Raw genomic sequence first — 26,633 nt, 5'->3', positions numbered from 1 at the left:
TCATCCATACTTGGCACATCCCCAAACTGCAGAGTTTTGGAATAATAACTGGAGACTGAACCGAACGCTGATCTGTTCATTTTGAATACTGCACTAAAAAATGACAAAAACAACTAGAAAACTTACATCACAATACTACAATGTCTACAATGAAACTCTTTTTTTTTTAATTTTTTAACTTTAATATCCCTTTTAGTTTCTACTTCAGAACTGTTCTGGGTTTTTTTTTCTTGGCAAATAAAATCCACTTTTGGTGGGGGGGAGGGGATCTTTATGGTGACAATGTCAATTAATTTAAATACAACACTGAAATGACTGCACAGTGAAGATAAAATGCACAATTAATAACTGTGAAAAAAAAAAATCCATAGAAAGCAAAGTATGTGCATGTATTCATGTGTGCAGGAAAATGCAGCGTGGATGTGCATGCATATACCCGTGCCACGTCTACACAACAATAACACACAACAGTGAACATGCAGCAGAGATCAACCAGAGGGAAAGAATCACCGTGATCATTCCCCATCAGCCAGGACGGACTGCGTGACGTGACGGGTCCCTGCACTGCCAAGACTGCAGGCCAGAGTGCTGTTTCAACCTTCTCCAAAACTGAAGTCAGGTCCCTACTGACACCTTCACAATCCCCCCCACGCCCCCCCCCCACCCCCCTGACAGACAAGCTGAGCACAGCGCTTACTTCGAACCCCCCTCTCCTCCTCCTCCAGGAGTCTCCTCTTCTCCCGGTCAACGGCCTTCGTCCTCAGGATGTCCCCCATGTGAGCCAGCAGCTTGCGACGCGCATTGTACGTTTCCCGCTCGGCGTGCGTGAGGGCGTGGTACGGCATGTGAGCAATGCGCCGGTCCTGGTGACATCATGCAGGGTGACAGGGGTGACATCATCATCAGTGACATCATGCAGGGTGACAGGGGTGACATCATCATCAGTGACATCATGCAGGGACAGGGTGACATCATCAGTGACATCATGTATAATCAGTGACATCATGCAGGGACAGGGTGACATCATCATCAGTGACATCATGCAGGGACAGGGTGACATCATCATCAGTGACATCATGCAGGGACAGGGTGACATCATCATCAGTGACATCATCAGTGACATCGTGCAGGGTGACATCATCAGTGACATCATGCAGGGACAGGGTGATATCATCATCAGTGACATCATGCAGGGACAGGGTGACATCATCAGTGACATCATGCAGGGACAGGGTGACATTATCAGTGACATCATGGAGAGACAGAGTGACATCATCAGTGACATCATGCAGGGACAGTGACATCATCAGTGACATCATGCAGGGACAGGGTGACATCATCAGTGACATCATGCAGGGACAGGGTGACATCATCAGTGACATCATGCAGGGAAATGGGTGACAAGCTGAATAAATGAATCTGTGAATGAGTCAATGAGTGAATAAATAAATAAATAGATAATTTTCTTAAAAGATGAATAAATGAACATAAATAGATAGAATATAGATAAGTAAATAAAATGAAATATATAATAAAGTAACTTAATACTTTAAAAAACAATATAAACATAATAAAACACATGGATCAAGCAGCTGTCTTGAAAACAGACAAGAAACAAAGAGAGGGGAGAAGACAAAATTAAGGTGATGTCTGAAAACACTATGCCCGGTGATGAACAGACAAAATTAAGGTGATGTCTGAAAACACTATGCCCGGTGATGAACAGACAAAATTAAGGTGCATGTCTGAAAACACTATGCCTGGTGATGAACAGACAAAATTAAGGTGCATGTCTGAAAACACTATGCCCGGTGATGAACAGACAAAATTAAGGTGATGTCTGAAAACACTATGCCCGGTGATGAACAGACAAAATTATTGTGATGTCTGAAAACACTATGCCTGGTGATGAACAGACAAAATTAAGGTGATGTCTGAAAACACTATGCCCGGTGATGAACAGACAAAATTAAGGTGATGTCTGAAAACACTATGCCTGGTGGTAAACAGACAAATGCAATCATTCAGTAGATGCACTGGTAAAAAACATAAATACATAACTCCCCCCCACACCCACACACCCACTCCCTCACCCCCCAGAAAAAGACAATGCAAATGCATTTCTATCAAAAACATGCGTATACATTAACATATATACGTACATGTTTACCTAATGCAAACATTCAAAGTAACTGCAAACAAACAACAACCATGTCATGAAACGAAAAGCCAAATGCACCATATGTACATCAATAAAACAACAAACAACTCCAATGAAACCAAAAATTACCATTTTATTCTCTCTTTTTTTTTCTCTCTCTCCCACTGCTGTCTAGCCACAATTAACACTGGTGTGTAAATGAAGATGTATGTGAATATTTCAACACAGAAACTCGTATTCTTTTTCCTGCATGCAGTATGTTAACAATGTCTAACAAATACATTACACACCCCATCGATGTCAAGTGAAACAAGCAATGGATGTGGTGGACTTTAAAACAGGTTTGTTTTGCATTTCAAGCTGACCAATGCTACACAAACAGAGAGAGGCAAGGCCTTCAAGACTCACTTGTGATACACTTTTTAAAAAAATCCAAGCTTTTTATGTATTGGGTATATTTCAAAATGTGATGTTTAAGATAAGAAAGATCAGTTTAAAGCAAATTAAGTCCCATAGCATTAATTACAGAGTAATTTCCCTTTTTTACTATCTGCACCAAAATGTTTGCAAAATAAATAAAACTTCCATGCTTAGCAAAAGAAGTTCCTGTTTGAACAAAAAATGATAATAATGACTGCTCTTGTTGTTGGGTCAGAATATCAGATCAAAGTGTCAAGTTTAGATAATGCAAAAAATATAATTATAAAAGTAAATGCAGTTTGCATATAATTAGGCTTCATTTTTTTTTTTTTTGGGTTTTGTGTGTGCCCATCCCAGAGGTGCAATATTGTTTTAAACAAGATGATTGGAAAGAACTGAATTTTTCTTATTTTTATGCCTAATTTGGTGTCAACTGACAAAGTATTTGCAGAGAAAATGTTAATGTTAAAGTTTACCACGGACACACAGACACACACAGACAACCAAACACCGGGTTAAAACATAGACTCACTTTGTTTACACAAGTGGGCCAACAATGACGGACAGGAAGAAAATGACTGCACAGTTCCCTAAAGATGGGGGTCCATTAACTGTTCTTTTTTTTCCGAGACCTATGGCATTCCCACATGGCATTTGGAACTTATCAGCATTTATGTATTCAAGAGCTGGTTTCACCTATTTCACACCAAAAGAATTTGAAACGGAAAAAAAAAAAAAAAATATCTTAAACGGTATTGTCTTTTTTTGTCTTTTTTTTTTTTTTTCATCAAGGGAAAAAATCTTATCTGATTCAGTGAGAATTAGTTCCCCTGTAACTACTCTTTCTTTTTCGTTTTCTTTTCTTTCTTTCTTTGCTTCACAGTGACAAATGACATCAGCAACAGGTTGCAGATACTGGCCAGCTGACGACAACAGCGACACAGTAGCAACACCAACACAGTCTACTTGCCAAGCATTTACCTGTCAGACCACACATAATCCACATAAAATCCATGATATAATCTACACACACACTTGTCCAACATACCAATCACTCCACACTAGCTGGGGTACACATGTACTGCCCTCCACACTAGCTGGGGTACACATGCACTGCCCTCCACACTAGCTGGGGTACACATGTACTGCCCTCCACACTGGGCTATGCATGCACACTGCCCTCCAGTCTAGCTGGGGTACATATGCACTGCACTCCACAATGCTGGGGCACACATGAGCTGCACAACACTAGCTGGGTATGCATGTATTGCCCTCCACTTTAGCTGGGGTACACATGCACTGACCTCCATACTAAGCAGAGACTTGCATTCACTTCCCTCCAGTCTATGTTGGGCAGACATGCACTGCCCTCCAAACTAGCTGGGGGTACATATGCACTGCCCTCCACACTAGCTGGGGTACACGTGCACGCAGCCTTCAGTCTGGCTGGGAGACGCATGCACTGCCCTCCAAACTAGCTAGAGTACACATGCACTGCCCTGAACACTAGCTGGAGTACACATGCACTGCCCTGAACACTAGCTGGAGTACACATGCACTGCCCTCCACAATAGCTGTTGTGTGCATTTACCACACCAGCTGGGGTATGCATGCACCACACTAGTTAGAGTACGCATGCACTGCCCTCACACTAGGGTAGGGTACACATGCTCCACACTAGCTGGCTACGTATGCACTCCCTCACACTAGCTGGGTACACATGCACTCCCTCACATTAACTGGGGTACGCATGCACTGCCCTCACACTAGCTGGGGTATGCATGCACCACACTAGCTGGGGTACGCATGCACTGCCCTCCAGTCTGGCTCTTACACCACAGGCCGTCACGGTGGCTGACAACCTGACGGGGGCGGAGGAGGGTCGTGGGGGTCGCGCGGGGGGAGGCAAGGTCAAGGTCTTCCCATCTCCGCTCCCTTCCACAGGCCGCTGCTCCAGAAAGGCACCACACCCTCTGGTCACCTGACCTGATGGCAGCTCTGGCTGAACCAATCACAATGCGGTGTGCTGCATCACCTGACCAATCAGCGCGTGGCTTATAAGACCTCTCCACCAATCGCAACCCGGCACACTGAGGGCAGGATGGTGACTTCACAGTGAAGTTCGGTTCTCGGCGCTTCATGCAGACCAGTCCGTGCAGTTTGTGCACGCCTGATGCGTTTCAACACACTGTCTGCTCAGCCCGCTTACTGGCTTTTCTCTCTCATGCAGTCCTGGTATTCTTCACGGTTCATCCTCTCCACAAAGTAAAGCCACAGAAAAAGACAGAAGAAGAAGAAGAAGAAGAAAAAGGGTAGTGATGCTTTAAATGAACAAATAATTAAAAACAACATGAAACAATGTTATCTGCCAGAAACTTAATGACTTAATGGAGTTAATAATAAGGATAGAAAATGATTATGCTATTGATATGGAAAAGCAGGAATCTTCCAAAGCCTGTACATAATATTATATGCACACACACACACACACACACACACACACACACACACACACATGCACACACATACACATATGGGTATATCTGTTCATATATATGGGGGATAATGATTATATGGGTTATCTGTCTGTAAGAAAAAAGAAAATCAACATGATCTGATGGCCTTGCTAAAACAATCCTTCAAAAAACTGTTGAAGGAGGGAGGAGGGAAAGACCCAAACAAACGACAAAGGTCTGACAACATACGCAGGATGAACAGGAAAACCATTCTGCAGAGACCTAGACTTTTGACACACAACATACAGACCTGGAGGAATCTGGTGAACAGTTCTGTGCGGCGCCCCAGGCACTCTTCACACAGTTGCGGGAGAAGAAGCAGAGAAGAAATTAACTGCTTCAAAAAAAAAAAATAAATAAATAAAAAGACAGTTGAAAAGAAGGGCTGCTGAAAATACACCAGGTGAATCTGAGCACTGGCCTGGTTAAACACACAGAGACTGACCTGGTTAAACACACAGTGACTGACCTGTTTAAATACACAGACTGACCTGGTTAAACATGCAGAGACTGACCTGGTTAAACACACATAGACTGACCTGGTTAAACACGCAGGGACTGACCTGGTTAAACACAGAGACTGACTGACCTGGTTAAACCCACAGAGACTGACCTGGTTAAACATGCAGAGACTGACCTGGTTAAACACACAGAGACTGACCTGGTTAAACACGCAGAGACTGACCTGGTTAAACACACAGAGACTGACCTGGTTAAACACAGAGACTGACCTGGTTAAACATGCAGTGACTGACCTGGTTAAACACACAGAGACTGACCTGGTTAAACACGCAGAGACTGACCTGGTTAAACACGCAGTGACTGACCTGGTTAAACACACAGAGACTGACCTGTTTAAACACGCAGAGACTGACCTGGTTAAACACGCAGTGACTGACCTGGTAAAATAGAGACTGACCTGGTTAAACATGCAGTGACTGACCTGGTTAAACACAGAGACTGACCTGGTTAAACATGCAGTGACTGACCTGGTTAAACACGCAGTGACTGACCTGGTTAAACACACAGAAGCTGACCTGGTTAAACACGCAGTGACTGACCTGGTTAAACACACAGTGACTGACCTGGTTAAACATGCAGAGACTGACCTGGTTAAACACACAGTGACTGACCTGGTTAAACACACAGTGACTGACCTGGTTAAACACGCAGAGACTGACCTGGTTAAACACACAGAGACTGACCTGGTTAAACACACAGTGACTGACTGACCTGGTTAAACATGCAGTGACTGACCTGGTTAAACACACAGAGACTGACCTGGTTAAACATGTAGTAAGCATAGTCCACAGCAGTCCCCAGCACACGTTTTGGGCCGATAGCGACAGGGGCCAGGACGTCGGCCCCGGCTTTGATCAGCTGGTCAATCTGGACAAAGTGGTCAACACCACACTCTGACATCATCGTCAACAACTACAGGCTTTGATCAGCTGGTCAATCTGGACAAAGTGGTCAACACCACACTCTGACATCATGGTCAACAACTACAGGCTTTGATCAGCTGGTCAATCTGGACAAAGTGGTCAACACCACACTCTGACATCATCGTCAACAACTACAGGCTTTGATCAGCTGGTCAATCTGGACAAAGTGGTCAGCACCACACACTGACATCATGGTCAACAACTACAGGCTTTGATCAGCTGATCAATCTGGACAAAGTGGTCAACACCATACTCTCACATCATCATCACCAACTACAGGCTTTGATCAGCTGGTCAATCTGGACAAAGTGGTCAACACCACACACTGACATCATCGTCAACATCTACAGGCTTTGATCAGCTGGTCAATCTGGACAAAGTGGTCAACACCACACTCTGACATCATGGTCAACAACTACAGGCTTTGATCAGCTGGTCAATCTGGACAAAGTGGTCAACACCACACTCTGACATCATGGTCAACAACTACAGGCTTTGATCAGCTGGTCAATCTGGACAAAGTGGTCAACACCACACTCTGACATCATCGTCAACAACTACAGGCTTTGATCAGCTGGTCAATCTGGACAAAGTGGTCAACACCACACTCTGACATCATGGTCAACAACTACAGGCTTTGATCAGCTGGTCAATCTGGACAAAGTGGTCAACACCACACTCTGACATCATGGTCAACAACTACAGGCTTTGATCAGCTGGTCAATCTGGACAAAGTGGTCAACACCACACTCTGACATCATTGTCAACAACTACAGGCTTTGATCAGCTGGTCAATCTGGACAAAGTGGTCAACACCACACTCTGACATCATCGTCAACAACTACAGGCTTTGATCAGCTGGTCAATCTGGACAAAGTGGTCAACACCACACTCTGACATCATGGTCAACAACTACAGGCTTTGATCAGCTGGTCAATCTGGACAAAGTGGTCAACACCACACTCTGACATCATCGTCAACAACTACAGGCTTTGATCAGCTGGTCAATCTGGACAAAGTGGTCAACACCACACTCTGACATCATGGTCAACAACTACCGGCTCTGGGTTCCAATCATGGTCTTGTCCTTTCTTCAAAGTTTGGAGAATCAAACTGAGAATCCAGTCATTCAAATGAGATGATGGCGCAATAGCCGAGTGGTTAAAGCGTTGGACTGTCAATCTGAGGGTCCCGGGTTCGAATCACGGTGACGGCGCCTGGTGGGTAAAGGGTGGAGATTTTTACGATCTCCCAGGTCAACATATGTGCAGACTTGCTAGTGCCTGAACCCCCTTCGTGTGTATATGCAAGTAGAAGATCAAATAGGCACGTTAAAGATCCTGTAATCCATGTCAGCGTTCGGTGGGTTATGGAAACAAGAACATACCCAGCATGCACACCCCCGAAAATGGAGTATGGCTGCCTACATGGCGGGGTAAAAACGGTCATACACGTAAAAGCCCACTCGTGTGCATACGAATGAACGCAGAAGAAGAATAAGAAATGAGATGATGATAAACAGATGCCTTGTGTGCCGCACACACACGGCGCACTGAGAGAGAACCCATGACAACACAAGAGAGGCAAGGCCTTCAAGACTCACTTGTGATAAATTAAGTCCCCTTGCATTAATTACAGAGTAATTTCCCTTTTTTTACTATCTGCACCAAAACGTTTGCAAAATAAATAAAACTTCCATGCTTAGCAAAAGAAGTTCCCGTTTGAACAAAAAAATGATAATAATGACTGCTCTTGTTGTTGTGTCAGAATATGAGATCAAAGTGCCAAGTTTAGAGAATACAAAAAAATATAAATATAACAGTAAATGCAGTTTGCATATAATTAGGCTTCTTTTTTTTATTTTTTTGTGCCTATCCCAGAGGTGCAATATTGTTTTAAACAAGATGACTGAAAAGAACTGAATTTTTCCTATTTTTATGCCTAATTTGGTGTCAACTGACAAAGTATTTGCAGAGAAAATGTCAATGTTAAAGTTTACCACGGACACACAGACACACGGACACACACACACACACACAGACAACCGAACACCGGGTTAAAACATAGACTCACTTTGTTTACACAAGTGAGTCAAAAAGTGTTGTCCTCTGGCAAAATTCTGCAGAAAAAAAAAATCCACTCTGATAGGTACACAAATATACATTTGTATTTCTCTTTTCTCTCACAACATGCATGCATGCACTCAAGGCCTGACAAAGCATGTTGGGTTATGCTGCTGGTCAGGCATCTGCCTAGTTGATGTGGTGTAGCGTATATGGATTTGTCCGAACACAGTGACATCTGTTATAAAAAAAACAACTGAAACTCCAGAATTAACACAAACTGACCATCCTCGGCAAACCGCACAAGAACGGAGCGGTTAAAGTGTTGGACTTTCCATGCCAGGGTCCTGGGTTTGAATCTCAAGTCACGGCACCACTCTGGTGGGTTAAGATTAAAGATTTCCCTCCATCTCCCAAGTCAACAGATGTGCAGATCTGCTAAGTGCCTGAACCCCCTTTGGGTTCGTACATATCCAAAATATCAACGGTACATGTTAAAGATCCCATGATCCATGCCAACATTTGGTGGGTTACGGAAGAAGGAATATACCCCATATGCACGCCCCCCCAAAATGGAGTATGGCTGCACAGCGGGGCAGAATCAGTCCTGCACATAAAAGCCCGCTCCTAGACATAATGAATGTGAGAAGTGCAGCCCAACAAACACAGAACAAGATGGAACAACTCTCCCATCGCACGGCACTGTTATCTCATCTTGTATTCACACTGCATGCTTCTTTTTTCTCTTTTTGACTCACTTGTGTAAACAAAGTGACTCTATGTTTTAACTCACTCAGTACGGCCAGTCCTCTCTTCTCCTCTACACGTACCCCTCGGGTGTCCAGTGGGTGTCTCAATGACCCAACCTTTAGCTTCCGTCGTCAGAATTGTGGTATCTTTGTCAACATTCACCTCTTCAGTATAAGAGGCTTCCGCTTGCAATATTTTGATGATGGTAATTGGGGTGAAACGCTGTTAACGTTGTCTCTTTTGCCGTTCGTGTTCGCCGAGAGTTAACCCGGTGTTCGGTTGTCTGTGTGTGTGTGTGTGTGTGTCTGTGTGTCCGTGGTAAACTTTAACATTGACATTTTCTCTGCAAATACTTTGTCAGTTGACACCAAATTTGGCATAAAAAAAAGGAAAAATTCAGTTCTTTCCAGTTATCTTGTTTAAAACAATATTGCACCTCTGGGATGAGCACAAAAAAAATAAAAAATAAAGCCTAATTATATGCAAACTGCATTTACTGTTACATTTATATTTTTTTTATTCTCTAAACTTGGCACTTTGATGTGATATTCTGACCCAACAAGAGCAGTCATTATTATCATTTTTTGTTCAAACAGGAACTTCTTTTGCTAAGCATGGAAGTTTTAATTATTTTGCAAACCTTTTGGTGCAGATAGTATAAAAGGGAAATTACTCTGTAATTAATGCTAGGGGAGTTAATTTGCTTTAAGCTGATCTTTCTCATCTTAAACATTACATTTTGAAATTATACTCAATACATAAAAAGCTTGGATTTTTTTTTTTAAGTGTATCACAAGTGAGTCTTGAAGGCCTTGCCTCTCTTGTCTTTTTTTGTTGTTGTTGCTTTTGTTCACTGATTGCACTTCCTCACCAGCTGAATGCGGGCCTGAATGGATCGGCGATGTTCGTACTCCGTGGAGGAAGCCACACAGAGGGCGCTGCCTACACCGTGGGTCAGGGGCAGACTGGGGTCAGCGCAGTACACCAAGAGTTCGTCGATGGCCTGGAACCAACATCCACACCAGATACAACCATACGGCCGAGTTGGAGGATGAAGAAAAGTTAATAACCTAACCCCTCCACCCAAGTTTTTATACTGATATGCACTTGTATGTATCCTAATTTCTATTGTATCTGTGTTTGTGTATGATTTTCAATTTATGTTCGTACCTTGTTATGTACTATCCCCCTCAATATTCCTTGTGACCCCGGTACACTTGGTAATAAAGACATATTCTACCCTTCGTCTAACCACCACCACCACCACCTCCATCCCTCAACACCACCATCACTACCTCCACCACCCCTCAACACCATGACCCCTCAACACCACCACCACTACCACCACCACCCCTCAACACCGCCACCACCCCTCAACACCACCATCACCCCTCAACACCACCTCCATCCCTCAACACCACCATCACTACCTCCACCACACCTCAACACCACCACCACCCCTCAACACCACCACCCCTCACCACCACCACCACACCTCAACACCACCATCACCCCTCAACACCACCACCACCCCTCAACACCACCACCCCTCAACACCACCACCACCCCTCAACACCACCACCCCTCAACACCATCACCCCTCAACACCACCACCACCCCTCAACCTCACCACCCCTCAACACCACCCCCACCACCCCTCAACACCACCACCACACCACCACCACCACTACTACCATTCAACAACAATGCCACCAACCCCGACCCCCCCCCCCCCCCCACACACACACACACCCATCCCCCCTCATCCACCCAGACAGAGAGAGAGACAGACAGACAGACAGACTGACTGACCAGGTCGTTGCCGCTGGTGATGGCGAGGGCCAGGGGAGAGAATCCGTTACACATGAGGTCAGGGTTGGCCTTGTGCTTCAGCAACAGCTGTACCACCTTGCAGGAGTTCTGAACACAGCACACATACATGTTGTTAGCTGTACCACCTTGCAGGAGTTCTGAACACAGCACACACACATGTTGTTAGCTAGCTGTACCACCTTGCAGGAGTTCTGTACACAGCACACATACATGTTGTTAGCTAGCTGTACCACCTTGCAGGAGTTCTGAACACAGCACACATACATGTTGTTAGCTAGCTGTACCACCTTGCAGGAGTTCTGAACACAGCACACACACATGTTGTTAGCTGTACCACCTTGCAGGAGTTCTGAACACAGCACACATACATGTTGTTAGCTAGCTGTACCACATTGCAGGAGTTCTGAACACATCACACATACATGCTGTTAGCCGTGCCACCTTGCAGGAGTTCTGAACACAGCACACATACATGCTGTTAGCTGTACCACCTTGCAGGAGTTCTGAACACAGCACACATACATGTTGTTAGCTAGCTGTACCACCTTGCAGGAGTTCTGAACACAGCACACATACATGTTGTTAGCTGTGCCACCTTGCAGGAGTTCTGAACACAGCACACAAACATGTTGTTAGCTGTACCACCTTGCAGGAGTTCTGAACACAGCACACATACATGCTGTTAGCTGTACCACCTCGCAGGAGTTCTGAACACAGCACACACACATGTTGTTAGCTGTACCACCTTGCAGGAGTTCTGAACACAGCACATGCTGTTAGCTGTACCACCTTGCAGGAGCTCTGAACACAGCACACACACATGTTGTTAGCTGTACCACCTTGCAGGAGTTCTGAACACAGCACACATACATGTTGTTAGCTGTACCACCTTGCAGGAGTTCTGAACACAGCACACACACATGTTGTTAGCTGTACCACCTTGCAGGAGTTCTGAACACAGCACACATACATGTTGTTAGCTGTGCCACCTTGCAGGAGTTCTGAACACAGCACACATACATGCTGTTAGCTGTACCACTTTGCAGGAGTTCTGAACACAGCACACATACATGTTGTTAGCTAGCTGTACCACATTGCAGGAGTTCTGAACACAGCACACATACATGTTGTTAGCTGTGCCACCTTGCAGGAGTTCTGAACACAGCACACATACATGTTGTTAGCTGTACCACCTTGCAGGAGTTCTGAACACAGCACACATACATGCTGTTAGCTGTACCACCTTGCAGGAGTTCTGTACACAGCACACATACATGTTGTTAGCTGTACCACCTGGCAGGAGTTCTGAAACACAGCACACATACATGTTGTTAGCTGTACCACCTTGCAGGAGTTCTGAACACAGCACACATACATGTTGTTAGCTGTGCCACCTTGCAGGAGTTCTGAACACAGCACACACACATGTTGTTAGCTAGCTGTACCACATTGCAGGAGTTCTGAACACAGCACACATACATGTTGTTAGCTGTACCACCTTGCAGGAGTTCTGAACACAGCACACATACATATAGTTAGCTGTACCACCTTGCAGGAGTTCTGTACACAGCACACACACATGTTGTTAGCTGTACCACCTTGCAGGAGTTCTGAACACAGCACACATACATGTTGTTAGCTGTGCCACCTTGCAGGAGTTCTGAACACAGCACACATACATGTTGTTAGCTGTACCACCTTGCAGGAGTTCTGTACACAGCACACACACATGTAGTTAGCTGTACCACCTTGCAGGAGTTCTGAACACAGCACACATACATGTTGTTAGCTAGCTGTACCACCTTGCCGGTGTTCTGAACACAGCACACATACATATATATACACCACACACACACACACACACACCACACACACACACACACCACACACACACACACACACACACTGTGAAAACTGACAGAATTTTGTTTTTTGTTCTTGGCATTTTTGTTGTTGTTTGTTTTGCTTTGTCAAGATGCATCTGGAATTTTAAACCAACTGAATATCAAACAAAGTTTTGAAATTAAAAAAAAAAAAGAAAGAAAAAAGAATAAACTGTCTGAAAAGAAAACCACAGAGGGCTGTGAGCTTGTACAGAGACAACCCCTTTCATCCCCCCCACCACCCCTTTCATCCCCCCCACCACCCCATTCATCCCCCCCACCACCACCCCTTTCATCCCCCCCACCACCCCATTCATCCCCCCCACCACCCCATTCATCCCCCCCACCACCACCCCTTTCATGCCCCCCCACCACCCCATTCATCCCCCCTACCACTCCATTCATCCCCCCACCCCACCCCCACCACCCCTTTCATGCCCCCCCACCACCCCATTCATCCCCTCTACCACTCCATTCATCCCCCCCACCACCACCCCTTTCATGCCCCCCCACCACCCCATTCATCCCCCCTACCACTCCATTCATCCCCCCCCCGCCCCCACCACCCCTTTCATGCCCCCCCACCACCCCATTCATCCCCCCACCCAATTCATCCCCCCACCACCCACCACCACCCCATTCATCCCCCCACCCAATTCATCCCCCCACCACCACCCCATTCATCCCCCCCCCACCACCCCATTCATCCCGCCACCACCACCACCCCTTTCATCCCCCCCACCACCCCATTCATCCCCCCACCACCCCATTCATCCCCCCACCACCACCCCATTCATCCCCCCACCACCACCCCTTTCATACCTCCCCCTTCCCCACCCCCGTCCCCACTTCTACCTGATCCCTTACCACTACACACTGAGTCACACATCCTTACCACTACACACTGAGTCACACATCCTTACCACTACACACTGAGTCACACATCCCTCCCCTGATCCCTTACCACTACACACTGAGTCACACATCCTTACCACTACACACTGAGTCACACATCCCTCCCCTGATCCCTTACCACTACACACTGAGTCACACATCCTTACCACTACACACTGAGTCACACATCCCTCCCCTGATCCCTTACCACTACACACTGAGTCACACATCCTTACCACTACACACTGAGTCACACATCCCTCCCCTGATCCCTTACCACTACACACTGAGTCACACATCCCTCCCCTGATCCCTTACCACTACACACTGAGTCACACACCCCACCACTGTCCCCCTTACCACTACACACTGAGTCACACATCCCTCCCCTAACAACAAGCATACAGCACGTTCTCCAGGTGTCTTTTAGTCACATTAATCCTACAAACACTGTGTGTGTGTGTGTGTGTGTGGTGTGTGTGTGTGTGTGTGTGTGTGTGTGGTGTGTGTGTGTGTGTGTGTGTGTGTGTGTGTGTGTGTGTGTGTGTGTGTGTGTGTGTGTGTGACCTTGTAGTGATCGTCCCTGGCACAGGCAATCTGCAGAGGAGTCCTGCCCCCCAGCAAGGCGCTGCTCTCCAGTGAGATGGCGTCCTTCGACCACTCCTCCTCCTGAGCAACACACAGAGAAATCAACACTCTGTTTCAGTTCATGCCCCAATCACACACTGCCGAATATTTCCAAGATAACTTGGATCAATTGGTTTTAACCCACTGAATGCCATGCACAGAGAATTCATGGTCATAGTGACGTCACTGATTACATCAAATAAGGGAAATAACTGTGGACAGTGACAAGGAGATGATTTGGATTGGAGCTCAGGTGATGACGATTTTGATGCAGAAAGTGACCAAACTAAAGCTCCATCTTAATGCAGAAAATACCAAACTTAAGCTCCATCTTAATGCAGAAAATGACCAAACTAAAGCTCCATCTTAATGCAGAAAGTGACCAAACTAAAGCTCCATCTTAATGCAGAAAATGACCAAACTAAAGCTCCATCTTAATGCAGAAAATGACCAAACTAAAGCTCCATCTTAATGCAGAAAGTGACCAAACTAAAGCTCCATCTTAATGCAGAAAATGACCAAACTAAAGCTCCATCTTAATGCAGAAAGTGACCCAACTAATGCTTCATTTGCCTCCTATCACCATGCCAAGTTTTAGGTCAACATGTTCACTTCAAACTAAATGACATGTTCCACCCCTACTAACAAGCACGCTACACACCAAATGACATGTTCAAGGCTACACACCAAACAACACGTTCACCGCTACACATAAAATGACATGCTTGGCTACACATCAAATGACATGCTACACAACAAACAACACATTCATGGCTACACCTAAAATGACATGTTCATGGCTAAACACCAAAAAGGAATGCTACACACCGAATGACGCATTCAGCACTACACACCAAACAACACATATACCGAATGACACGTTCAGTACTACACACCAAACAACACGTTCAGCACTACACACTGAACAACACATATACCGAACGACATGTTCAGCACTACACACCAAACAACACGTTCAGCACTACACACCAAATGACACATTCAGCACTACACATCAAACAACACGTTCAGCAATACACACCAAACAACACGATCAGCACTACACACCAAACGACATGTTCCGACACGTTCAGCACTACACACCAAACAACACATATACCGAACGACACGTTCAGCACTACACACCAAACAACACGTTCAGCACTACACACCAAACAACACGTTCTACACACCAAACAACACGTTCAGCACTACACACTAAATGACACGTTCAGCACTACACACCAAATGACATGTTCAGCACTACACACCAAACGACACGTTCAGCACTACACACCAAACAACACGTTCAGCACTACACACCAGGGTGCGGTTGAGGAAGGAGTCGTCCCCCCTGGCCCTGACGTCGGGGTCGGCCAGAGCGTCCAGCAGCAGGTCAGTGATGGACACACCCTCCTCGCCCGGGATGGCCACCGCGATGTGCAGCGGTGCAAGGCCCCCCTTCTGTCACAACACACACACACCAAGGAGCGGTCACTGCCTTTGGACAAATCCATATACGCTACACCACATCTGCTAGGCAGATGCCTGACCAACAGCACAGACCGGTCATTAATTCTCACATTTCTCCAAGCAGGCAAGTAGGAAGAGTATTTCCGTCACCTGCAGAACCTGTTGTCGTAGCTGCAGCAAGCTTTATAGTCTGGTCTCCAGAGTTGAGCTACACCAAGCAGAAAACCACAGAGGACTACACTGCAATAATGTGAGATACAGACTGCTTCACACGTGACTATTTCAAGTGGGCGTGGTTACACTGCAATAATGTGAGACACAGACTGCTTCACACGTGACTATTTCAAGTGGGCGTGGTTACACTGCAATAATGTGAGATACAGACTGCTTCACACGTGACTATTTCAAGTGGGTGTGGTTACACTGCAAAAATGTGAGATACAGACTACTTCACACGTGTGACTATTTAAAGTGGGCGTGGTTACGCTGCAATGAGATACATTCAACACATTATGTTTTCATATTCAGAAGATGTTGACACCCTGCAGCTGTTTTGTATCTTGTTGCTTTCATTATAAAATGTTGACATATCATTTTATCTGACAGCTAAATGCCTGCCACAATTCCTCTGGACCAGCACTACATGAAACCCTCCATAAGAACGTTTGGAACAGGAGAGGCATCACCCTGGAGACAAAGCTCAAAATATACAAGGCCATAGTTCTCACCACACTGCTCAATGGATGTGAATCATGGACGGTCTACAAACGCCACGCCAAAAAGCTGAACCACTTCCACACCACCAGCCTCAGAAAACTTCTCGGCATAAAGTGGCAAGAGAAGATCCCTGACACAGAGGTGCTCACTTGTGCAAACTTGCCCAGCGTCTACACCATCTTGATGCAGGCCCAGCTGTGCTGGGCAGGCCATATAGTTCACATGCCAGACGACTGGCTCCCCAAGAAACTGCTGTACAGCGAACTCCAATATGGCAAGCGCTCCCATGGAGGCCAAAAGAAGTGCTTCAAAGACACTCTGAAAGCTTCTCTGAAGGCCTTCAACATCAGCCACGACACATGGGAGCTGAATGCAATGGACAGACCAAAGTGGCGTTCAGCTGTCCACAAAGGCGCCAAATCCTGTGAGGCCAACAGAATCACTGCAGCAGAGCAACACAGACAGGCCAGGAAAAGCAGTGCCAGCAAGTCCCCGACAGCCACCACCATCCCCTGTCCACACTGCGTCAGAACCTTTCGGGCGCTGAATGGCCTGATCAGTCATCTGCGCACCCACAGAGCCCAACCCACCCACCCCCAGGATGACTAGATGGTCCTCGTCGATCCCGATGGACGAACCACACATGACACCACTGCAGTAAAAAAAAAAATGGGGTGATTCACTAAAACCACAAAAATCAATTGAGAATTGTTGATTTGATCAGTCAAACAAAGCTTTGTTTTCATGCTTCTGGAATCCATAAATGGCTCAGTTTAGAATGCCAACTGTACCAAGCAAGAATAAACGAAATTAGAATAGTGCGTTGGTACCAGAATACTCGTGCCTGGTCGACAGGGGAAGTAATCATCGTACGAGTTAACTCATACCTGGAGTAGAATGAGATTAAGGATCTGTTTTGTGGCTTGGTTGATGTTCTTCTGGCTATTTTGTGTCATGATATTTGTTCTTCTTTCTAACATTCTGTGTCATGGTAGATGTCTTTCTTTCTAACATCCTGTGTCATGGTAGTTGTTCTTCTTTCTAACATTCTGTGTCATGGTAGTTGTTCTTCTAACATTCTGTGTCATGGTAGTTGTTCTTCTTTCTAACATTCTGTGTCATGGTAGTTGTTCTTCTTTCTAACATTCTGTGTCATGGTAGTTGTTCTTCTTTCTAACATTCTGTGTCATGGTAGATGTTCTTCTTTCTAACAATCTGTGTCATGGTAGATGTCTTTCTTTCTAACATTCTGTGTCATGGTAGATGTCTTTCTTTCTAACATCCTGTGTCATGGTAGTTGTTCTTCTTTCTAACAGTCTGCGTCATGCTAGATGTCTTTCTTTCTAACATTCTGTGTCATGGTAGATGTTCTTCTTTCTAACATTCTGTGTCATGGTAGATGTCTTTCTTTCTAACATCCTGTGTCACGGTAGTTGTTCTTCTAACATCCTGTGTCATGGTAGTTGTCTTTCTTTCTAACATTCTGTGTCATGGTAGATGTTCTTCTTTCTAACATCCTGTGTCATGGTAGTTGTTCTTCTTTCTAACATCCTGTGTCATGGTAGATGTCTTTCTTTCTAACAATCTGTGTCATGGTAGATGTCTTTCTTTCTAACATTCTGTGTCATGGTAGACGTTCTTCTTTCTAACAGTCTGTGTCATGGTAGATGTCTTTCTTTCTAACATCCTGTGTCATGGTAGTTGTTCTTCTTTCTAACAGTCTGCGTCATGCTAGATGTCTTTCTTTCTAACATTCTGTGTCATGGTAGATGTTCTTCTTTCTAACATTCTGTGTCATGGTAGATGTCTTTCTTTCTAACATCCTGTGTCATGGTAGTTGTTCTTCTTTCTAACAATCTGTGTCATGGTAGATGTTCTTCTTTCTAACATTCTGTGTCATGGTAGATGTCTTTCTTTCTAACATTCTGTGTCATGGTAGATGTTCTTCTTTCTAACATTCTGTGTCATGGTAGATGTCTTTCTTTCTAACATTCTGTGTCATGGTAGATGTTCTTCTTTCTAACATTCTGTGTCATGGTAGATGTTCTTCTTTCTAACAATCTGTGTCATGGTAGTTGCTCTTCTTTCTAACATTCTGTGTCATGGTAGATGTTCTTCTTTCTAACAGTCTGTGTCATGGTAGATGTCTTTCTTTCTAACATTCTGTGTCATGGTAGATGTCTTTCTTTCTAACATTCTGTGTCATGGTAGACCTTCTTTCTAACAGTCTGTGTCATGGTAGATGTCTTTCTTTCTAACAGTCTGTGTCATGGTAGATGTCTTTCTTTCTAACATTCTGTGTCATGGTAGATGTCTTTCTTTCTAACATCCTGTGTCATGGCAGCTGTGTTTCTGTGTCCACTCACGTCGGGGGAGAGGCGAGCGGAGGTGGACGCCCCTTTCATCAGGAGGGTTCGAACCATGTCCACGTCGGCCGACTTGATGGCAAAGAAGAGCACCGGCATGGGCACCTGGGAGGCGTTGGGGTCAGCTCCCCTCTTCAGCAGCAGCTCCAGGGTGTCCTTCATGCGTTCATGTCTGAAACAGCACAGTGAAACAGCACATCGTTCATGTCTGCACCGTGAAACAGCACACTGTTCATGTCTGCACAGTGAAACAGCATATCTTTCATGTCTGCACAGTGAAACAGCACACTGTTCATGTCTGCACAGTGAAACAACAAAGTGAAACAGCACAATGTTTATGTCTGCACCGTGAAACAACACACTGTTCATGTCTGCACAGTGAAACAACACAGTGAAACGACACAGTGAAACACTGTTCATGTCTGCACAGAGAAACAGCACACAGTTCATGTCTGGACAGTGAAACAACACACTGTTCATGTCTGCACAGTGAAACAGCACACTGTTCATGTCTGCACAGTGAAACAACAAAGTGAAACAGCACAATGTTTATGTCTGCACCGTGAAACAACACACTGTTCATGTCTGCACACTGAAACACCGTTCATGCCTGCACAGTGAAACAACATACTGTTCATGTCTGCACAGTGAAACACTGTTCATGTATGCACAGTGAAACAGCACACTGTTCATGTCTGCACAGTGAAACACCGTTCATGTCTGCACACTGAAACAACACACTGTTCATGTCTGCACAGTGAAGCAACATACTGTTCATGTCTGCACAGTGAAACAGCACACTGTTCATGTCTGCACAGTGAAACAGCACACTGTTCATGTCTGCACAGTGAAACAGCACACTGTTCATGTCTGCACAGTGAAACAGCACATCGTTCATGTCTGCACACTGAAACAACACACTGTTCATGTCTGCACAGTGAAACAGCACACTGTTCATGTCTGCACAGTGAAACAGCCACACTGTTCATGTCTGCACAGTGAAACAGCACATCGTTCATGTCTGCACCGTGAAACAGCACAACGTTCATGTCTGCACAGTGAAACAACACACTGTTCATGTCTGCACAGTGAAACAACACACTGTTCATGTCTGCACAGTGAAACAACACAGTGAAACGACACAGTGAAACAGCACACTGTTTATGTCTGCACAGTGAAACAGCACACTGTTCATGTCTGCACAGTGAAACAGCACACTGTTCATGTCTGCACAGTGAAACACTGTTCATGTCTGCACAGTGAAACAACACACTCTTCATGTCTGCACAGTGAAACACTGTTCATGTCTGCACAGTGAAACAGCACACTGTTTATGTCTGCACAGTGAAACAGCACACTGTTCATGTCCGCACAGCGAAACAACACACTGTTCATGTCTGCACCATTCTGCATGCTGTATAATGTCTGTGGTACAAAGGCTCCCTGACAAAGCCAGGTACAAATCCTACCAGAGAACACACACACTCACAGCACTGCCTGAGAGACCCCAGTGTCCACCATGACTGTGCAGACATGTATTTGTATTTATATTTCTTTTTATCACAACATATTTCTCTGTGTGAGAGCGCATCACTACACTACAGTGCCACCCATTTTTTTGTATTTTTTCCTGCGTGCAGTTTTGTTTGTATTTCCTATCGAAGTGGATTTTTCTACAGAATTTTGCCAGGAACAACCCTTTCGTTGCCGTGGGTTCTTTTACGTGCGCTAAGTGCATGCTGCACACGGGACCTCGGTTTATCGTCTCATCCAAATGGCTAATATAACACAACAAGTAAAGAAACCAAACGAAAGGAAATCAATTTTTAGTTCAGGAGACTAGTGGAGTAGGCATAACTGCTTTAAAAAAAAATCCAGCCCTCTGGGGCAACAAGGGGGTGCACATGTGGTTTGATCTGATGATTCCACATCGGTTGTGGACCGATAGTGGAAGTGATATATGTGTTTGAAGGAAACTGTGGCACGAGACAGAGGTAGCCCACCATGTTGGGCTTGCCTTTGGCGTGACAGCCAGATCTGTAGAGCTCCTCCATGCGCGCTGACAGCGTATAGTAGTTTGCACAGGACAGGAATGTCAGGCCTCTGCCGGAGTCTGCACTAGTGGGTCACGGTTAAGTATGTGTAATTGAACTGTTTGTTTTTTTAAATCCAGCCCTCAGAGGCACAAAAAGGAAAGAGAAAAAGACAAAGCAAAGGTAACACACACACACACACACACACACACACACACACACACTCAAACACACACACACACACACACACACACTCAAACACACACACACACACACACACACACACACACACAAACACACACACACACACACACACACACACACACACACACACAAACACACACACACTCAAACACACACACACACACACTCAAACACAAACACACACACACACACACACTCAAACACACACACACACACACACACTCACACACACACACACACACACACACACACAAACACACACACACACACACACACACACACACACACACACACACACACACTCACACACACACACTCACACACACACACACACACTCAAACACACACACACACACACAAACACACACACACACTCAAACACACACACACACACACACACACACACACTCAAACACACACACACACACACACACACACACACACACACACACACACACACACTCAAACACACACACACTCAAACACACACACACACACTCAAACACACACACACACACACACTCAAACACACACACACACACATACACACACAAACACACACACACACACACTCAAACACACACACACACACACACACACACACTTCACACACACACAACACACACACACACACACAACTTATACATGAAAATAAAACTAGGCATAAAAAAACGCATGTACATAACCTTATTCAGTATGACACATAGGTAACTGAATGAAAGAGCTGAATGGCTAATCATAACTGAACAGACATATAAAACAAGCAAAGTAGTTAAGGGACGTAACTGACTGCGAGATTTGATTGGCCTTCATAACTGAACAGACATATAAACAAGCAAAGTAGCTAAGGGACGTAACTGACTGCGAGATTTGATTGGCCTTCATGACTGAACAGACGTATAAAACAAGCAAAGAAGCTAAAGGACATAACTGACTGCGAGATTTGATTGGCCTTCATGACTGAACAGACGTATAAAACAAGCAAAGTAGCTAAGGGACGTAACTGACTGCGAGATCTGGATGGCCTTCATGACTGAACAGACGTATAAAACAAGCAAAGAAGCTAAAGGACATAACTGACTGCGAGATTTGATTGGCCTTCATGACTGAACAGACATACAGAACAAGCAAAGAAGCTAAGGGACGTAACTGACTGCGAGATCTGGATGGCCTTCATGACTGAACAGACATATAAAAACAAAACAAAGGGAGGTAACTGTGATATCCTAATGGCCAACACCGCTATACAGTCATATAAAACAACAAGCAAAGAAACAAAGGGAGGTAACTGACAGTGAGCTCTGGATGACCATCATGACTCAACAGACGTACAAAACAACAGGTAAACAAAGAGAAAGACGTATACAACAACAGGTAAACAAAGGGACAGACGTACAAAACAACAGGTAAACAAAGGGACAGACGTACAACAACAGGTAAACAAAGGGACAGACGTACAAAACAACAGGTAAACAAAGAGAGAGACGTAAAAAACAAAAGGTATACAAAGGGACAGACGTACAACAACAACAGGTAAACAAAGGGACAGACATACAACAACAGGTAAATAAAGGGACAGATGTACAACAACAGGTAAACAAAGGGACAGATGTACGACAACAGGTAAACAAAGGGACAGACGTATAAAACAACAGGTAAACAAAGGGACAGACGTACAACAACAACAGGTAAATAAAGGGACAGACGTACAACAACAACAGGTAAATAAAGGGACAGACGTACGACAACAGGTAAATAAAGGGACAGACGTACAACAACAACAGGTAAACAAAGGGACAGACGTATAAAACAACAGGTAAACAAAGGGACAGACGTACAAAACAACAGGTAAATAAAGGGACAGACGTACAACAACAGGTAAATAAAGGGACAGACGTACAACAACAGGTAAATAAAGGGACAGACGAACAACAACAACAGGTAAACAAAGGGACAGACGTATAAAACAACAGGTAAACAAAGGGACAGACGTACAACAACAACAGGTAAATAAAGGGACAGACGTACGACAACAGGTAAATAAAGGGACAGACGTACAACAACAGGTAAATAAAGGGACAGACGTACAAAACAACAGGTAAACAAACGGACAGACGTACAAAACAACAGGTAAATAAAGGGACAGATGTACAACAACAGGTAAATAAAGGGACAGACGTACGACAACAGGTAAATAAAGGGACAGACGTACAACAACAGGTAAACAAAGGGAAAGACATACAAAATAACAGGTAAACAAAGGGACAGACGTACAAAACAACAGGTAAACAAAGGGAAAGACATACAAAATAACAGGTAAACAAAGGGACAGACGTACAAAACAACAGGTAAACAAAGAGAGAGACGTACAAAACAAAAGGTATACAAAGGGACAGACGTACAACAACAACAGGTAAACAAAGGGTGAGACATACAACAACAGGTAAACAAAGGGACAGACGTATAAAACAACAGGTAAACAAAGGGACAGACGTACAACAACAGGTAAACAAAGGGACAGACGTATAAAACAACAGGTAAACAAAGGGAAAGACATACAAAATAACAGGTAAACACAGGGACAGACGTACACCAACAGGTAAACAAAGGGAAAGACATACAAAATAACAGGTAAACAAAGGGACAGACGTACAAAACAGGTAAACAAAGGGACAGACGTACACCAACAGGTAAACAAAGGGACAGACGTACAAAACAACGGGTAAACAAAGGGAGAGACGTACAAAACAACAGGTAACCAAAGGGTGAGAAGTACAACAACAACAGGTAAACAAAGGGTGAGACGTACAAAACAACAGGTAAAGAAAGGGACAGACGTACAACAACAGGTAAACAAAGGGAAAGACATACAAAATAACAGGTAAACAAAGGGACAGACGTACAAAACAACAGGTAAACAAAGGGAAAGACATACAAAATAACAGGTAAACAAAGGGAAAGACATACAAAATAACAGGTAAACACAGGGACAGACGTACACCAACAGGTAAACAAAGGGAAAGACATACAAAATAACAGGTAAACAAAGGGACAGACGTACAAAACAGGTAAACAAAGGGACAGACGTACACCAACAGGTAAACAAAGGGACAGACGTACAAAACAACGGGTAAACAAAGGGAGAGACGTACAAAACAACAGGTAACCAAAGGGTGAGACGTACAAAACAACAGGTAAAGAAAGGGACAGACGTACAAAACAAAAGGTAAACAAAGGGTGAGACGTACAACAACAACAGGTAAACAAAGGGACAGACGTACAACAACAACAGGTAAACAAAGGGACAGACGTACAACAACAACAACAGGTAAACAAAGGGACAGACATACAAAAACAACAGGTCAGTAAACAAACAAACGAAGCAAGGGAGGCCACTCACTGAGAGATCTGGATGGCCAACATACGGGCCCGCCCCATGCTGTCGTTGGCCGTGGCCTCCCTGCTGACGACTCGCTGGTTCATGCTGAGCTGCGTGGCGCACCGCTCCACCAGGCTGTCCGTCACCTCGATCTGGTAGTTGTGCATGCTCACGTTGCTCTCAAACTCCTCCTTCTCCCCCACGCCCAGCCTCCTCCCCAGCTGCTGCTGCTCCTCCTCCTCCTCCCCCTCCCCCTCCCCTTCGCCCTCGTCCGCCATCACCTCCCCTCCGTCCAGCACGGAGTCGTGGTCATCGTCGCTGATCTGAAACCGTGAGAATGCCTGGGTATTATTATTATTATTAAATCAGTCAAGACGATTTCAAATTATACACACACTAAATGAAATTTCAAAAAGAGCAGCACGGCCATCAAGATTCACTCACATTTAATCCAATAAAGGAATCATTAAAAAAAAAAAAAAAAAAACCCACTGTGAAATAGGTAATCTGGCAACAAAATAAAAACACTGGTGTGACCTTGACCTTTGACTTATAAATTTACAATGCATTAATGTGCTGGCAAATAAACAACAACAACAACAAAAAAAAGCACCAAAAAAACACTGTATTTTGAATAAAAAACCAAATTTCTGTCATGCCCAATAGGCCGAGTTGTGACCTTGAACTCTGACCTGACCTTTTTCTTTTCGTTGGTGTTGTTTTCACTATGACCAGTGATTGTACCAAGATCATATACAAGAACTTCTCTCTCTTGCATACAGAAATGCTTCCTATAACATATGCCAGATAGTGACCTTGACCTTTAACTTTTGATTATGAATTTCTTTACGGTTCATGCTGTACCCATAGCCAGTCAAAAGACCATGTTTGATTAAAACTGAATATAAGATAAAAGTCTCTATCAAGCCTATTCTATTTTGCCAAATATGACCAAGACCTTTGATCTCTCATCCTGCTCACTGTGTCAACATAATGGGGATAACTTTAAAGGATTTTATTCATATCTACCATCCTGCCAACTTGGATTCCTATATCAAGTGTAATAGCTGAGAAAATGCCAACGTTAAATATTACCATGAACACACACGCACGCAAGCATACACACACACACACACACACACACACACACACAACCAGAACACTGAGTCATTACACAGACTCACTTTGTTAACACTAGTGAGACAAATACACACACACAGACAACTTTGGTTCCTATCTCACTTGCAGCAGCAATGAATGTGCCAACTTCAAAGTTTACCATGGACACACACACACACACACACACACACACGCACGCACGCACGCACGCACACACGCATACACACACACACAACCAAAACACTGAGTAATAGAACAGACTCATGTTATTTACACAAGTGAGTAAAAAAAGAAAACAAACCAAAAAAACACAAAGAAAAGCAAACTGCAGAACCGACCATAGACCCCTTGAAGTTATCCACACGTTGGTCCACTTCACCCTTGGGCAGCTCCTTCCGGGAACTTTTCGCCACGTTGATCTTCACCGGGGCGATCTCGCTCAGAACCACCCGAGCGTCTCTCTTCAAGCTTTTCGGGGTGTCCGTCTTCTCCTCTCCAATCACCTCACACTCCTCACCCTTCTCCATGCCATCCTTGGAGCTTCGAAGCGCGGCCATTTCGGACTTCCTGCGGTTCAGCTGATTCAGCTGTGTGGCGCGCCGTTCAGTCTTGCTGAGGGACGTGGTGAGCGGGGTGCCAGAGTTATGGGCCCTGGAGGGGGACTGAGACATCTCCGAGCGCGTCTCCTGATGGGGGGGGAAAAAAATTACCATCAATAAAGAACAGTGGTTCAAAGTAACAACCCCCCTG

At 44.8% G+C, this 26,633-nt stretch overlaps 1 protein-coding gene across 4 annotated transcripts in view; it reads right to left on the bottom strand.

The window, feature by feature from the left end:
• LOC143289022 (ankyrin repeat and MYND domain-containing protein 1-like) overlaps nt 1–26,633 on the bottom strand; it is a 69,060-nt gene that overhangs the window by 24,384 nt on the left and 18,043 nt on the right. For all 4 annotated transcript variants that reach the window (XM_076597794.1, XM_076597796.1, XM_076597797.1 and 1 more), the window contains exons 10-18: nt 26,222–26,569; nt 24,786–25,087; nt 19,149–19,320; nt 15,916–16,056; nt 14,533–14,634; nt 11,168–11,275; nt 10,227–10,358; nt 6,379–6,486; nt 698–863 (exon numbers count right to left, since the gene is read on the bottom strand). In XM_076597794.1, the coding sequence (XP_076453909.1) occupies nt 698–863; nt 6,379–6,486; nt 10,227–10,358; nt 11,168–11,275; nt 14,533–14,634; nt 15,916–16,056; nt 19,149–19,320; nt 24,786–25,087; nt 26,222–26,569 (1,579 nt within the window). The remainder of the gene's footprint in view (nt 1–697; nt 864–6,378; nt 6,487–10,226; nt 10,359–11,167; nt 11,276–14,532; nt 14,635–15,915; nt 16,057–19,148; nt 19,321–24,785; nt 25,088–26,221; nt 26,570–26,633) is intronic.

Source organism: Babylonia areolata, chromosome 13 (assembly GCF_041734735.1).
Source record: "Babylonia areolata isolate BAREFJ2019XMU chromosome 13, ASM4173473v1, whole genome shotgun sequence".
Lineage (NCBI taxonomy): Eukaryota > Metazoa > Mollusca > Gastropoda > Neogastropoda > Buccinidae > Babylonia > Babylonia areolata.
The sequence above is the reverse complement of the archived record's forward strand: the minus strand, read 5'-3'. Positions and strand labels throughout refer to the sequence as shown.